This window comes from Rhincodon typus, chromosome 24 (assembly GCF_021869965.1).
Source record: "Rhincodon typus isolate 14 chromosome 24, sRhiTyp1.1, whole genome shotgun sequence".
In the NCBI taxonomy this organism is placed as follows: domain Eukaryota; kingdom Metazoa; phylum Chordata; class Chondrichthyes; order Orectolobiformes; family Rhincodontidae; genus Rhincodon; species Rhincodon typus.
The window spans coordinates 2,217,673-2,232,293 of NC_063355.1; the positions used below are offsets into that span (position 1 = coordinate 2,217,673).

The 14,621-nt window shown below is 42.9% G+C and overlaps 1 protein-coding gene across 1 annotated transcript; it reads right to left on the reverse strand.

Annotated features, from left to right (window-relative positions):
* Positions 1 to 1,169: 1,169 nt before the first annotated feature.
* gucd1 (guanylyl cyclase domain containing 1) lies at positions 1,170 to 14,539 on the reverse strand. The gene is made up of 6 exons (XM_020515291.2): positions 14,374 to 14,539; positions 14,201 to 14,285; positions 13,850 to 14,015; positions 12,173 to 12,264; positions 9,484 to 9,725; positions 1,170 to 2,671 (listed from the first exon to the last, which is right to left on the reverse strand). The coding sequence occupies exons 1-6, from the start codon at positions 14,402 to 14,404 to the stop codon at positions 2,580 to 2,582; spliced, it is 708 nt and encodes a 235-aa protein (XP_020370880.1). The 5' UTR covers positions 14,405 to 14,539; the 3' UTR covers positions 1,170 to 2,579.
* Positions 14,540 to 14,621: the final 82 nt, after the last annotated feature.

The window sequence follows — 14,621 nt, forward strand, 5'->3', positions numbered from 1 at the left end:
GGATGATTAGAAACAGTACTGTTGGGCGGTATTGTGTCTGATGGTATGTTCACTGTGTCAAAGGATGCAGACAATGTGGAGAATGAGGAGATATTGTTTATCAGTGTCAAGGTCAAATAGAATGTCATTTTTAAACTTGCATTAGAGTGGTTTCGTGGCCGTGCTACTTGCTGGCACCCAGAGTCTTTCATCATTCAGCTGCACAGTGCCACTTATTCACTCAGGTTAACTTTACACCCCCCGAATGCAGAATATGGTTCTGCTGTAAATTCTCATGCCACTAGCAAGGGGCGAGGGGGTGGGGGGTGGACTCTTTTGCTTTGGTACCTTCCACCAAATAGCTGCAAAGAGTCAACGGCAGAGATGATTTTACTGTCATTTTAGATGCCCGAGTACAAATATCTCAATCATGGGCTGAAAATGTCCTGTTTGGAAACAGTGAGCTGAGAAACAATAGATAGTTTGAGGGAAATAAAGCAAAAAACTGCAGATGCTGGAGACCTGAAACAAAAACAAATTGCTGGCAAAACTTAGCAGGTTTGGCAGCATCTGTGGGAGAAATCAAGTCTGGTGACTCATCAGAAGAGTCAGTTCTGATGAAGAGTCATCAGTCTAAACGTTAACTCTGCTTTTTTCCACAGATGCTGCCAAACCTGCTGAGTTTGACCAGCTATTTCTGTTTTTGTGATGGATTGAGAAAATTAGGAACTATTAATGCTCAACACGTGAAAACATTTAAAACTGCAACAGCAAGCTGCTGCCTTGCACTCCAGCTGAGGTTTCCACAGCTTACTGTATGGTGCATGTATAAGCTGCAGTAACACAGGATCTCTTTTTCCTAGAAATTGTACACATTGTGTGTATCTGCAGCCCCCAGCGCTGCACATTTGTAGGGCTCATGCCATTAGCCAGAAACTGCCTAACAGGTTGTATTTATAAATCCCATTTCATTTTTTACGCAATACTATCAGATCAAAGTTTGACACCAAGCAAAGATATTAGGACAAACGGAGCTGTGGAGCCTCAAAGAAGGTAGAATTCCAGTGCTTACAATCCATTAGCATCTCAGACAGAGACCTCCTTGAACACTTAAGCTTCTCTCTGGGATTTCACTGAAGCCCATTACAATTCGATATTTGTCCAAAATGGTTGAGAAATCCAGTCTGGAATACATATCAAATCACTTTTTAATGAGACGCAATGATACTCAAATAAACCCGATTATAAATGCATTGAAAACATAGATCAGAACACCGTGAACCAGAAGTGGGAGCAAATGAGCGGCATCAATAACCCAGGCTTGTGGGCCTAAACTTCGGATTAATCACCAGTTCCCAGTGTTAGTGATGTGCCTGAACAAATTCACACTTCCTGTGAGGCTTTGGAACTAAAAGACTAACCAATAGGGTCAGAATCCAAATTTACATAAGTTGAGGAATCCTTTTTGGCACGGTGGGAGGTGGGGTTACTGGTGAGGCTCCACTGGGGAAGGAGTTGGGAAAAAGGAGCTGGGATTCTGATGTTTTAAGGTGCAACAAGTTTCCACATTATGAGGCAGGGATATCTTTTGAAGGATCTAAATTTGCAAAGCAGATTGGTTGTGACAGATCTTCCTTTACAAAATTCAAGATATTTCTTTGCCGAACATAATTCTTTTTAAAAAAAAAAAGCTTCCGAACACAGTTTCCCACTTAATATTTTACATGTAGAATCCTATTTGAAAGGCAGATCAATAGAGGTCCCAGTCCGAGTGGAGGTGGGTTCAGTCGCTAAGTTCTGCTCTCACTCTCCAACAGAGACCAAGACCAAGCCACAGACTGCTCCACAATTCAGGTTCATAATGAGGTTACGGGCTGCCAGCACAGTGCAGGCCCTAGGCTGTGCCACCTTGTAATGCAGAGGACAAGGCTTTCACATTCTGGATACCCAGCTCCCATTTCAACCTGCCCATGGCCTGAGCTGGACTTGTCAAATCTGGTTACCCTCACTGCAAGACAGGATTGATCCTGTTTGACTGAAGATCATCTGGGCAAAGCAAGAAAGCAACCAACAAAATGACTGTAACTGTACAGAATTACATGAATGTTTGTGCCCAGTAGTACTCACCTTCCAGCCCTAAAAATTACATAGCAGCACTTTTGGCAGATGAACCCAAAACATTTACCAGAATTAATGCTCTCCTCAGTTCTATAGGAAGGTCTAAAAAATGGAAGCATACAGTTTTGAATCTGGTATTTAAAACCAGTTGAGTTTTGAGTGGTTTGTAAGCATCAAGCTGAGCAGGCAATGGAAACCTGATGGATTCCTAAGCTGGAACAAGTTATTTTTCTCCAGAAGCTGACTTTCCAGGAAGACTCCACGGCAAGCTTCCTGTAGGGGGAAAGGAGTCACATACAGGTTCTGTTCAATCAGCAACCATCAGTTGTGGTGGAAACAAGGAGAGGGAATGGGTGCAGTGCTGTGACAGAAATCAGACTTGCACTGTGCAAAGTGAGGAATGCATTGCAATGCCGCCATTTCGTGTCCTTAGGTAGTACGTGTTTGACATGCTGTCAGGGCCATCCACTGTGACACTGCAATCAGCTATCTTTGTAAACAAACAGGATGTCTTCATCCGTCCCATAGCTCATGCGGGCCTCGTTGAAGTTACTTACAGTCGTGCAACAGACTCCTGCAAAAACAAGGCAAGTATCAATGAACGCTCAACTCAAAACTCACCCCTACTTTTTGGTTTTTATTCCTCACGCCTCCTGCTCAAGCTACTGGATCATGTCAGACTGGGACTGACAGCCCATGTGCCTGGTTAGAATTGACAAGAGTGTTGCCTAGCACTTTTAGAATGGACTGATCGTCGGCCAAGTTAAAAAGCACACAGTCAGCCAATATGATACACACAGCTTCACCTCCCCTAGCTCAGGGTGCTGATGCTAACTGCAATCCAAACCAAATAATCATCCTTTAAAAAGGATGACGGCAACAATAATTAGTTACGGAGTGAGGGATTGCAGAGAATTGACGTGTGTTAAAAGAAGAATGTGAGCAGGTAAAACAACATAAAGGGGAAAATCACTGAACAGTCAATTCCTTCCCCCAATATCTTTCCAATAAACTACTATTGAGAAGGTTTGAACTGATGAAAGTAATAAAGTGATGGGAAAATGAATTCTCCCTGGATTTCACAAGTACCATTTCCAAAAGACAGCAAGTGTCTCATTGCCCAGTTTCAATACATACCTATCTTAGGTGGGAAATGGCTCCCTCAAGTGGACGTAAATGTTTCCCAGTCATTGGGCATCATTTTCACTATATACATTCACTACGATGGGGGCATCACTGGCTAAACCAACATTTATTTCTCATCCCTGTTTGCCCAGAGGACAGTTAAGAATCAACCACATTTCTGTGGGTCTGGAGTCACATGGGTCAGACCAGGTAAGGACAACAAGTTTCCTTCCATAAAAGGACATTATGGGTCTTCAGTACAATCGACAGTGGGTTCACGGTTGCCACTAGGCCAGTTCTTTAATCAAGATTTTACTGAATTTCAGCAACTGCCACTTATCCTTAAGCTAACACACATCACTGAGAGTCAGCTTCCCCTGCACAATCCCACCACTTTCAGGGCAGCACACTTAGAGTAAATAAAAACAGAAATTGCTGGAAAATCTCAGTAGGTCTGGCAGCATCTGTGGACAGAAATCAGCACCGGGATCACTGGATCCAAAGGGTTAGCTATGATTTCTTTCCACTCTGATTTCTCTGGATCCAAAACATTAACTCTGCTTTCTCTGCACAGAAGCTGCCAGACCTGCTGAGATTTTTCAGCTTTTTCTATTTATGTTTCAGATTTTCAGCATCCACAGTTCTTTCAGTTTAAAGTTCCAGCAAATGATTACATTTCAAAAGAAGCTCATTCAGTATTTTGGAACATCCTGATGTTATTAAAGAGGTAACATAAATGCAAGCTCCTTTCACCTTCCCGAGATGATCAGTAAGCAGGATGGAATATAGTAAATAGGAGCAGGAGTTCAATGACTTGAGCTCAATCTTCACAGATCAGATCGGAGCACATACATCAAATCCAATATTCCCACCTCATTCCAGCATCCCTCAAGATTCAAAAAGCTACTATTAATTGTCCTGAACAAGCTCATTGAGGTTCAATTGCCGGCAAACTTCCTTATTTTATTCCTTCATGGGATATGGGCATCACTTATTACCCATTATTTATTGCACGTGCCCAAAAATCAACCACATGGAATCACATATAGGCCAGACCAGGTAAGGAAGGCAGATTTCCTTCCCTAAAGGACATTAGTGAACCAGACAATCACCAATTGGTGTCATGGTTATCATTGAATTCAAATTGGACCTGGGTCCCCAGAACATTAGAGACAACAAGGTGCAGGGCTGGATGAACACAGCAGTTCATCCAGCCCTGCACCTTGTTGTCTCGGATTCTCCAGCATCTGCAGTTCCTACTATCTCCCCAGAACATTACCTGGGTCTCTGGATTGTCAAGTGGCACTAGGCCATTGCCCACTGTTTACTACTTGTCTAACTTTATTCCCTTACAGTAAAGGCTAAGCTTACAAGGAGACATGACAGTGTAGTATCATTGTCATGGGACTTGTAATACAGAGATCTAGGTAATGTTCTGGTTCTGACGCAGGTTAGAATCCCATCAAGGCAGAAATCTGGAATTAGAAGTTTAATTATGACCAGGAAACCATGTCAACTGTCATACAAGCCCATTTGAAATGGCCTAGCAAGGCACTCAGATTTATAAACTGTTTTGTGTCAAAAACAAAAAAAGGAATGAAACCAGATGGACCGACTGGCATTGATCTTGACAGCAGAAACAACAATAACAAACAGACTTGTTGATCCTGCAAAGACAGCCTTACTAACATCTGAGGGCTAGTGCCAAAATCGGGTGTCTCACATACTAGTCAAACAACAGCATGACAGTCATTTGTATGCAGTCATACCTGGCAGACAATTTCCCAGACAAACACCACCATCACGATCCCTGCTAAGGTGATGGCACAGTGGTATACAGTCAGGAGGGAGTTGCCTTGGGAGTCCTCAACATTGACTCTGCACCCCATGACATCTCATGGCATCAGATCAGACATGGGCAAGGAAACGTTCTGCCGATTACCATGTACTGCCCTCCATCAAATGATGAATCAGTACTCATCCATGTTGAACACTTTGAGGAATCACTGAGGGTTGCAAGGGTACAAAACGTATTCTGGGTAGGGGATTTCAATGTCCATCACCAAGAGTGGCTCAGCAGTAGCATTTCTGATTGTCTTTGGGATACCATCAGCCCAGAGTACAAGTCTTGGCCTGCAGCAGGTGCTACAAGAGGGAAAAGCTTACTTGACCTCATCGTCACCAATCTGTGTGCTGCAGATACATCTGTTTGTGACATATTATTGTTCTTTTGGAGTCGCTGGGTCAAATGCTGGAATTCTCAATGGATCTACCTACACTAAATGGACTGCAGGAGTTCAAGGCGGCAGCTCACAAGCACCTTAAAGGCAACTAGAGATTGCAATAAATGCTAGCTCGGCCAGCAAGGCCCACATCCCATGAAAGATTTTTTTAAAATTACCATTATTCATTTGCCAATATTTAACAGTTTATTGCCAGTTTAAAAATATTCTGTTTTCTATTCTTCCTTACCCACAGTACGTCATCTGCCACTTCCATGCTCACCCTCAACCTATCCATGCTCCTTTGTATCCTCCGCATTGCAGTTTCACACCTAGGTTGCATTTAAATAAATTGTACCAGATCCTTTCACTTAAAATATTAATATAAACTTTAAATAGTTACAGCCCCAGCAATGAACCTTATGGTATCCCATTGGTAACAGCCTATCAACCTGAAGATGAGCTGTTTCTCTACTCTATTTTCTGTCCTGTTGTTAATACCTTACCTACAGGACCATGACCCTCAGTCTTTGCAATAATCTTTTGTGTGGCACATTATCATATGTCTTTTGGGTGTCCCCTTTATCCTGCCTGTTAGCTATATCAACACAAGACCTGTCAAATGCAATTCCTATTTCATAAAATTATGTTGCCACTTCCTAATCATATGATGATCTTATAAGTGCATTGTTACCATTTCCTAATGGCTGATGTCAGGCTAACTGGTTTGTAGTTCCACATTTACTCTGCCTCCTTTCTCAAATAATAGTATTATGTTTGCTGACTTCCAAATCACAGGGACTTTTCCAGAACCCTTTTAAAATCCTAGACTGTACAACACTCAGTCGAGGAATTTGACAGCCCTTAGTTCCATTAATCTCTCCACTCTATCCAGAATTAGCTATAGTTTGCTAGGGACTATTGTCATCTTTTAAAAAGAGAGATGCAAGTGGTTACAGCATCTCTCGCATTCTTATTACTTGGGCATATTGGAAGAATCAGACGTTTATCAATCTTTTTGGCAGCATCTAAAAGAAAATCTGCAGTCCTGGAGCTGGACTTAGAGTCACAGAGCTGTACAGCATGGAAACAGACCCTTCAGTCAAACTCGTCCGTATCAGCCAGATATCCTAAATTAATCTTGTCCCATTTGCCAGCATTTGGCCCATATCCTTCTAAATCCTTCCTATTCATGTACCTCTCCAGATGCCTATTAAATGTTGTAATTGTACCAGCCTCGACCACCTCCTCTGGCAGCTTATTCCATACATGCACCATCATCTGCATGAAAAAGTTACCCTTTAGGTCCCTTTTAAATCCTTCTCCCTCTCACTATAAACCTATGCCCTCTAATTTTGGACTCACCTACCCTGGGGAAAAGACCTTGGTTATTCACCATATCTGTGCCCCTCATGATTTTATAAAGCTCTATAAAGTCACCCTTCAGCCTCCAACACTTCAGGGTAAATAGCTCTAGCATTATTCAGCTTCTCCCTATAGCTCAAATCCTCCAACCATGGCAACATCCTCGAAAATCTTTTCTGAACCCTTTCAAGTTTCACAACATTGCAGAGAGACCAGAACTTCATGCAGTATTCCAAGTGGCCTAACCAATGTCCTGTTTGCTGCAAGACCTCCCAACTCCTATACTCAATGCACTGACTAATAAAGGCAAGCATACCAAATGCCTTCTTCACCATCCTGTTTACTTGCGACTCCACTTTCAAAGAACTGTGAACCTGCACTCCCAGGTCTCTTTGTTCAGCAACACTCCCCAGGACCTTATTAATTGTATAAGTCCTGCCACGATTTGCCTTTCCAAAATGCAGCACCTCACATTTATCTAAATTAAACTCCACCTGTCACTCTTTGGATCTTTGGCCCATCTGATCAAGGTCCCATTATACTCGGAGGTAACCTTCACTGTCCGCTACACCTCCAATATTGGTGTCATCTGCAAACTTACTAACCATACCTCCTATGTTCACATTCAAATCATTTATATAAATGACAAAAGGCAGTGGACCCAGCACCGATCCTTGTGGCACACTGCTGGTCACAGGCCTCCAATCTGAAAAGCAACTCTCCACCTCCACCCTCTGTCTTCTACCTTTGAGCCAGTTGTGTCCAAATGGCTAGCTCTCCCTGTATTCCATGTGATCTAACCTGCTAACGAGTCTACAATGAGAAACCCCATCGAACGCCTCACTGAAGTCCATATAGATCATGTTCACCGTTCTGCCTTCAATCCTCGTCATTACTTCTTCAAAAAACTCAATCAAGTTAGCGAGACACAATGTCTGACGCACAAAGCAATGTTGACTATCCCTAATCAGTCCTTGGCTTTCCAAATACATCTAAATCCTGCCCCTCAGGATTCTCTTGCAACAACTTGCCCTCCACCGATGTCAAGCTCACCGGTCTAGAGTTCCCTGGCTTTTCCCCACCATCTTTCTTAAATAGTGGCACCACGTTAGCCAACCTCCAGTCTTTAGGCACCTCACCTGTGGTTATCAATGATACAAATATCCCAGCAATTACTTCCCTAACTTCCCACAGAGTTCTAGGGTATACCTGATCAGGTCCTTGGGATTTCTCCACCTTTACGCATTTTAAGATGTCCAGCACCTCCTCATCTTTAATATGGACATTTTTCAAGATGTCATTATTTATTTCCCCATGTTCTCTATCTTCCATATCCTTCTCCACAGTCAACACTGATGCAAATTACTTGTTTAGTATCTCCTCCATCTCAGTTTTGCTCAGTTGGCTGGATGGCTGGTATATGATGCAGACTGACGCCAACAGTGTGTGTTCAGTTCCTGTACCAGCTGAAGTCACCATGAAGGACCCATCTTTTCAAACACACCTCCTGCCCAAGGCACGGTGACCCTCAGGTTAAACTCTCCACCTGTCATCTCTCTAAGGAGCGAGCAGGCCTATAATTTCTGGGACAATGGCAACTTTACAATTACCATATATATTTAAAACTCTTACAAATTATTTTTATAATTTCTTACAAGTTTATTCTCATTCTATTTTCCCCCCACTTTCAGCAATGTTTCTGGCCATCCATTGTTGGGTCCTAAAACTGTCCCAATCCTCAGGCTTACTGCCGTTCTTGGCAAAGATATTTAGGCAATTTATTTATTAATTATTTATTAAACTGAGTTTTTATTTCTCAATGTAAAGTATTTTTATTTAAGAACTGTAAACTTTGAATATTATGTTGTAAATAAATTCCCATTCACCTTAGTCAACTCTTCCCAATACCTATGTAATTGGTTTTAAGTTTAACAATTTAATTTTACATTTTATCTAAGGATATGGGGTAGGCCATTTCAGATTGAGAGGAGAAATTTCTTCACCCAAAGACTGGGGAGCCTGTAGAATTCACTGCCACAGAAAATAGTTGAGACCAAATTTCAAGGAGTTAGATTTAGTTCTTACAGCTAAAAGGATCAAAGGATATGGGGAGAAAGTAGGGACAGGGGACTGAGTTGGATAATCAGCCATGATCATATTGAATGGTGGAGCACGTTTTGAAGGAATGAATGGCCTCCATTCTCTATGTTGACTGTCACTCAAGAACTCAGTGTGGAAACTATATTATGATCAAGTCAATAAACGTGGAGCTGGAAAAGCACAGCAGGTCAGATAGCGACTGAGGAGCAGGGAAGTCAACAGGGTTTCAGCCTGAAACATGGACTTCCCTGCTCCTCGGATGCTACCTGACATGCTGTGCTTTTCCAGCTCCACATTTATTGACTCTAACTTCCAGCATCTGCAGTCCTTACTGTCTCCATATTATGATTAATCTTCTTTAGGGGGTTCTGACAAAGAAATTATTAATCAACAACACTGTCTTATTACACAAGACAAAAAGAAAATAAGGTTTTTCTCTAGTCAGTTTCATGACTGCTGTTGAGGCTGGAAAGAAGAGTGAAATTAGTGGGGTAATGGTTTTGACACTGTTATTACTCGTAGGTTACTCGAGCATCCTCCTTGTTCCTTTAGTGGATTGTTCAGCTTCACTTACTGTCAGCATATGCTGGGTTGTTGTAGAAGATGCAGCCCGAGTTCCTGTTGTAGCCACACACCACGATGAAATGGCCCTGATAGTCCGGCTTCCTGCAGAAACATTTCTGTCCAATGGGCAGGAGGCAACAGAACTTGACCGGAGCTGAGCAGAGGTCACAGACGAGCAGGACTGCATTCACCAGGACAATGACCACATGCTCCTTAGCCAGGTGCTGCTGGATCTCCTGAATGGTGACAGACCTGTTCCAGGGACAGACACAGATTAACAGCCTCCGTGAAACAATGAAAGACAGACACAATCCTAGTGGCACTAAGAAGGTCCCAATCTCTGGCTCAAATGTCTCTCAGCTCCTCTACAATGTCTGTCATTACTCCAGGTTCCCAGCTGGCAGGTTATATAGAATTTGGGGTGTGGTCACTGTTAACGTTGCTGCTGGGTGAGATCAAGTTCGGTCACCACCATCAGCAGGGGCTCCCGCTTGCTTTGGAACTTTCCGTGGCCTATTGCTGGCCAGCTCAAAGGGACACATCCCCTCAAGAGGAAACAACTGGGGAAAATTTCTTATTTAGAGTCCGGCTTGTGAGTCAATGGCTCATAGAAAGCAAGAAGTGAAAGTGGATCATCTTAACATGAGTAGGAACAGCCAAAACTATAAAACATCTGTATTTACTTTAGGGTTTAAATACTTACACAGGCCATGGTGTAGGTCCAAGGGGGTGCACGAGTGGTGGAAAGCAAGTCATTATCAAAAATACATGCTGTGCATAAAAGTTCATACATTAATAGGAATTACCAGTAATGCTGACCTGTAATGTTAGGAGCTTTATGAAGAGAAAGTCTGTGCTGTGATACATGATGAAGTGGTTCATGGGAGAGAGTTGCTTAGTTTGTCCAAAAGATTAAAGATTGGTGAAATGAGGAGGTTAGTATTGAACGCCGGAGGCGGTTAGCAACTGGGAGACAGAGTGAGTGAGGGGTGGCAGCAAGAACAGAATAATGCATTAATTTAAGTGACAGGAATACAGGCATCACACATAGCTGCGCAAGTGGTCACACAGATTTGTGGAATGGATTCATGATATTATGGGTTGCCAAACAGCCAGGATCTCTCAAAGAAATTCCCCGGGAATAGGCAGACAGTGAGGGAAAGCAGAAAGAACACAAAGAGAAGACACGCGGCATATAACAGGCTTTGGAAACAAGACATTAGAAGTAAAGCAGCCCAGAAAGGCAGCAGGTGATGGGAACTATTCAAAGCAAGAATTCATGAGGGAGAAGAGGCCATGTATTTGATGTCCCACTCAGCCACAACCCTGTGTAATAGAGACTTCCAAAGATTCATAACCCTTTGAGCGAAGGACTTTCTCCTTATCTCATTGCTAAAAGCTAGACCCTTATCCCGAGTTTGAGCCTCTTGTGTTTTGTCTCCACTACGTGGGGAACCTTTGAGTCTACCCTTTCAGAATCATTCCTCAAAATTCAAGAGAGTTGAAGACCAAATCTTTTCAAATTATCTTCAAAAGACACTCTCCCATACTACCATCACTACTGAGTGAATCAGTCCTAATACACAGTGCTCCTAAAACTGTGTAAAATTCTAACAAGTTGCCTTATTCCTGTCCTCCATCAATAAAGACCAGCATGTTATTCACCATCCCAAATACTTGCTTAAATCTATGCCAACATCAAAGACAGTGGAGAAGGGAGATCCATATTGTTAAATGATGCTTTCCAACCACTGCCCAGTGAGTATGTCACGAAGAGGTATAGTAGCATCCAGCCTTCGAAGCAGGTAGACCACAGGAACACAATTCAAGCACAATTCAAATATGGAAACAGGACATAAGCATGATAAACGGGAAATGAGCACTGAACTGGAGACTTTTGATACAAGGTACAAGTGTTTGTACTTATTCAGAGAATCTGATTAACAACAAATGCTCAAAACATATGAGGGAGGTGGGAAAATTCATGCCTGAACCCCCTCAGAATGCTTGGGAAAACTCAATTGTGGCAGTGACCAGTCAGGGAAAAATAGCCTCTGAAAAATTAAAAAGTAGCCCTCAAGAAAAGCACTTGGAGAAATAAAGTTGTTTAAACCCCTGATAAAAGGTGTTTAATAACAGATAGCCAATCAAACATAACATCATCATACAATAGAACACAATTTACTTATGCTGACCAGGCCAATGAACAGAGATTGAAAACTGTGAACCCAGGCATGTTGGAGCTGCTGTGCAACATAAAAGCCTTTAGAAACTAGCCAACAAGATACTCAAGTGTCAACATACAAGATCCAGGTTCAAGTCCCAGTTGCCTCAGAGTAGTATTTCAACATGTCCTGACAAGTCAATTCAAAAATACATGCAAACAAGGTGCAGCCACCAGAGAACAATGCTCTGACAAGCAAATAATCTGCTGTTTATCCGAAGTCCTTGTATCCTCATTTATTTTTCAGTCAAGTAATTAAACCAGGTGAATATGAAATTAGCAGTTCTGACATTTGAATTTAATTGTGATTCCTGACAGAGTAAAGCTCTCCCCTTTTCTCAAAATTTCCCCTTCACTTTATCAACCAAACATCCAGCTGACCACCTCACCCATCCCCAGGCCAATCTCAGCAGCTTGTAAGTAAACAGGCACTGTCTTTCCCATGAACTCAGGTCACAAGACACTGGCTCCCTACCTTTTTTCTACATGAACGCCATTTGCTTCAGCTCGAGAAAACAGTTGATTAACCCGGTCTTCTTCAGTCTCAAAATGTTTCCGATAGAAAGACTGAGGAAAGGAAAGGGCAAGTCAGTTCTCAAGGAGAAATCGTATTCCAGAGCCCTATGAAATAATTAGACATATACTCCAATGTGGCACAAACATATCTAGATTGATATATCCATATCCTAGGTACCCCCCCATCCACAAATTATGCAATATCAAAACTTATAATGGGATTCTGCATGTAAACATTGCACTATAGTTTTTGCAATAAAGCAGCAAATAATTCAAAATTCTTTTCAAAAACAAATCCACTCACCATTTCGAAGAACATAAAAACGACTAGTGTCAAATTAATATTTAAATAAAATTTTAAAAACTAAATTAGACCATTTCTTAATGTCTCATTTAAAACTTTTCCTTCAAAGTACAAGCCTGTAACAGAATCAGTTTGCATGCTACAGCTTCTAACCAGACATTCCCCACACAATCACTGTGAAGTAAGCTTTATTTGAATATTATAGTGAAGGCCAACATCAACCGTTATCTTCATGAATGGCACAGGCTCAAGGGGCTGAATGGCCTGTGCCTGGTCTCATCTGTTACATGCTCCATTCTTCCCTCATTTAGCTTTGTGTTTAGAATACAAGTTCAATTGATGATTCTATTCCTGCCCTATGGACTCCAACTCAACAACGAACATGGGAGGGGGACACAGTCAGACACCATGCTAATATACCCACTTTCTCAAGTGCAAGATGAAAGGGCACTGGGTTGCCAGTGAAACTATTGCCCAGTAAGAGTCTGTACCATGAAGGCAATGAATGGAGGTAATGTGTTACTAAAAGGAAAGCTGGAACACGAGTTTTCTGTCAGCACAAGGAAAAAGAATAAGAGCTTTTCTTAAATTCAGTTGTGGGATCCATGGTTGTACTAACATTTTATTGCATGTCCCTAGTTGCCCTCGAAAAGGTAGCTGCTTTCCTGAACAGCTGCAATCCACATGCTGTAGGTTGACCCACAATACCCTTAGGAAGGAAATTCCAGGATTGTGACCCAGCGACAATGCAGGAATGGTGATATATTTCAAGGTCTGGCTGGTGAGTGGCTTCGAGGGGAATTTGCAGGGGGTAGTGTTTCCATGTCTTTGCCCTTCTAGATGGAAGTGGTTGTGGGTTGGAAAGTGCTAAGGATCTTTGGTGAATTCTACAGTCTATCTTGTAGATTGTACACTATTGTATGTAGATGCTACTGAGTGTTGGTGGTGGAAGGAGTGTGTGCCAATCAAGCAGGCTGCTTTGGCCTGGATGGTGTCAAGCTTCTTGAGTGTTGTTGGAGCTGCATCCTTCCAGGCAACTAGGGAGTGAAAAGATGTGAGAAGTAAAAGTTATTCCTTAGAAATGTGATGGATGCATGTTGAATTGAGGTATTCAAGAGGGCACTGGATGATTATTTGGATAGAAATGGTCTGGAGGGATATGGGAAGAGGCATGAAATTGGCACTAAGCAATAACTGCAGATACGATGGCCTGACTGGTACTTTCATTTTCTTGTGACTCCTACGATACAAGACTGAGTACAGCAAATCGATTAAAATTTAGATCCTGCCGTTATATTCAGTGCATGTGGGGAACAGTAATGATCAACTTACCTGGTATCGATAGCCCTTATCCACTCCCAGTGTCTGTGTGCAAAATTTGTGCATGACACCAAACTGTTGCATTAGATAAGCCAGGTCTATTGTCCAGACACTTTCACTGAGCTGTAATCTCCAACAGGCTGTCTGGAATTCCTCATCACTCACAGGATGGAGATATCTTTACACAGGAGGGTGAGAGAGAACAAAGTATTGAACAAGAACTATAGGGGGAAGAGAGGGGGGAAGAGAGGGGAGAAAAGGGGGAAAGAGGGAGAGAGGGGAGGAGAGGGGAGGAAAGGGGACAAAGAGAGGTGAGGAAAGGGGGAAAGAGGGATAGAGGGGGGAAAAGAGAGTGTCACTTACTGCAGGACCATCCTGGAGCAGGCGAGTCCACAGTCCCAGTGAAAGGATTGCTGAATGATAGGAACATTCAACTGAACCAGGTCACCTGTAGCGACAGTGACAGAGAGAGAGTGAGTGAGCCGGGCCCCGCCTTTAGCTTCACCCCCATCAACACACACTGAGCCCGCACTTACCCCTCAGCATCTCCCCCTCACTGGGCTTCATGGTGACCTCTCCCCTGGGGGGGGTTCCTGACGGTAAACCCCCCCCCGCCCCCCAATCTGACAGCTCAGTCCCTGTCCTTCCGATATTAGGACAAACTCCGCAGCTCAGGCCCGCCGGGGGGAGTGAGTGTTTATTCTCTCAGCAACCTCTTGCCCTCCCCTGTGCCAGGAAGAGCGGCGTTTCCCGGAACCTGTGTAAAGGAGAGAGGCGCCGGGGA

What these genes read in the sequence shown, in the direction of transcription:
- gucd1 (XM_020515291.2), bottom strand. Translation starts at nt 14,404, where the DNA reads ATGAAGCCCAGTGAGGGGGAGATGCTGAGGG. An exon ending in TGAGGGGGAGATGCTGAGGG is followed by an intron (nt 14,286 to 14,373) that starts GTAAGTGCGGGC and finishes CTGTCGCTACAG; the next exon opens with GTGACCTGGTTCAGTTGAAT. An exon ending in CAACCCAGCATATGCTGACA is followed by an intron (nt 2,672 to 9,483) that starts GTAAGTGAAGCT and finishes TTGTTTTTGCAG; the next exon opens with GAGTCTGTTGCACGACTGTA.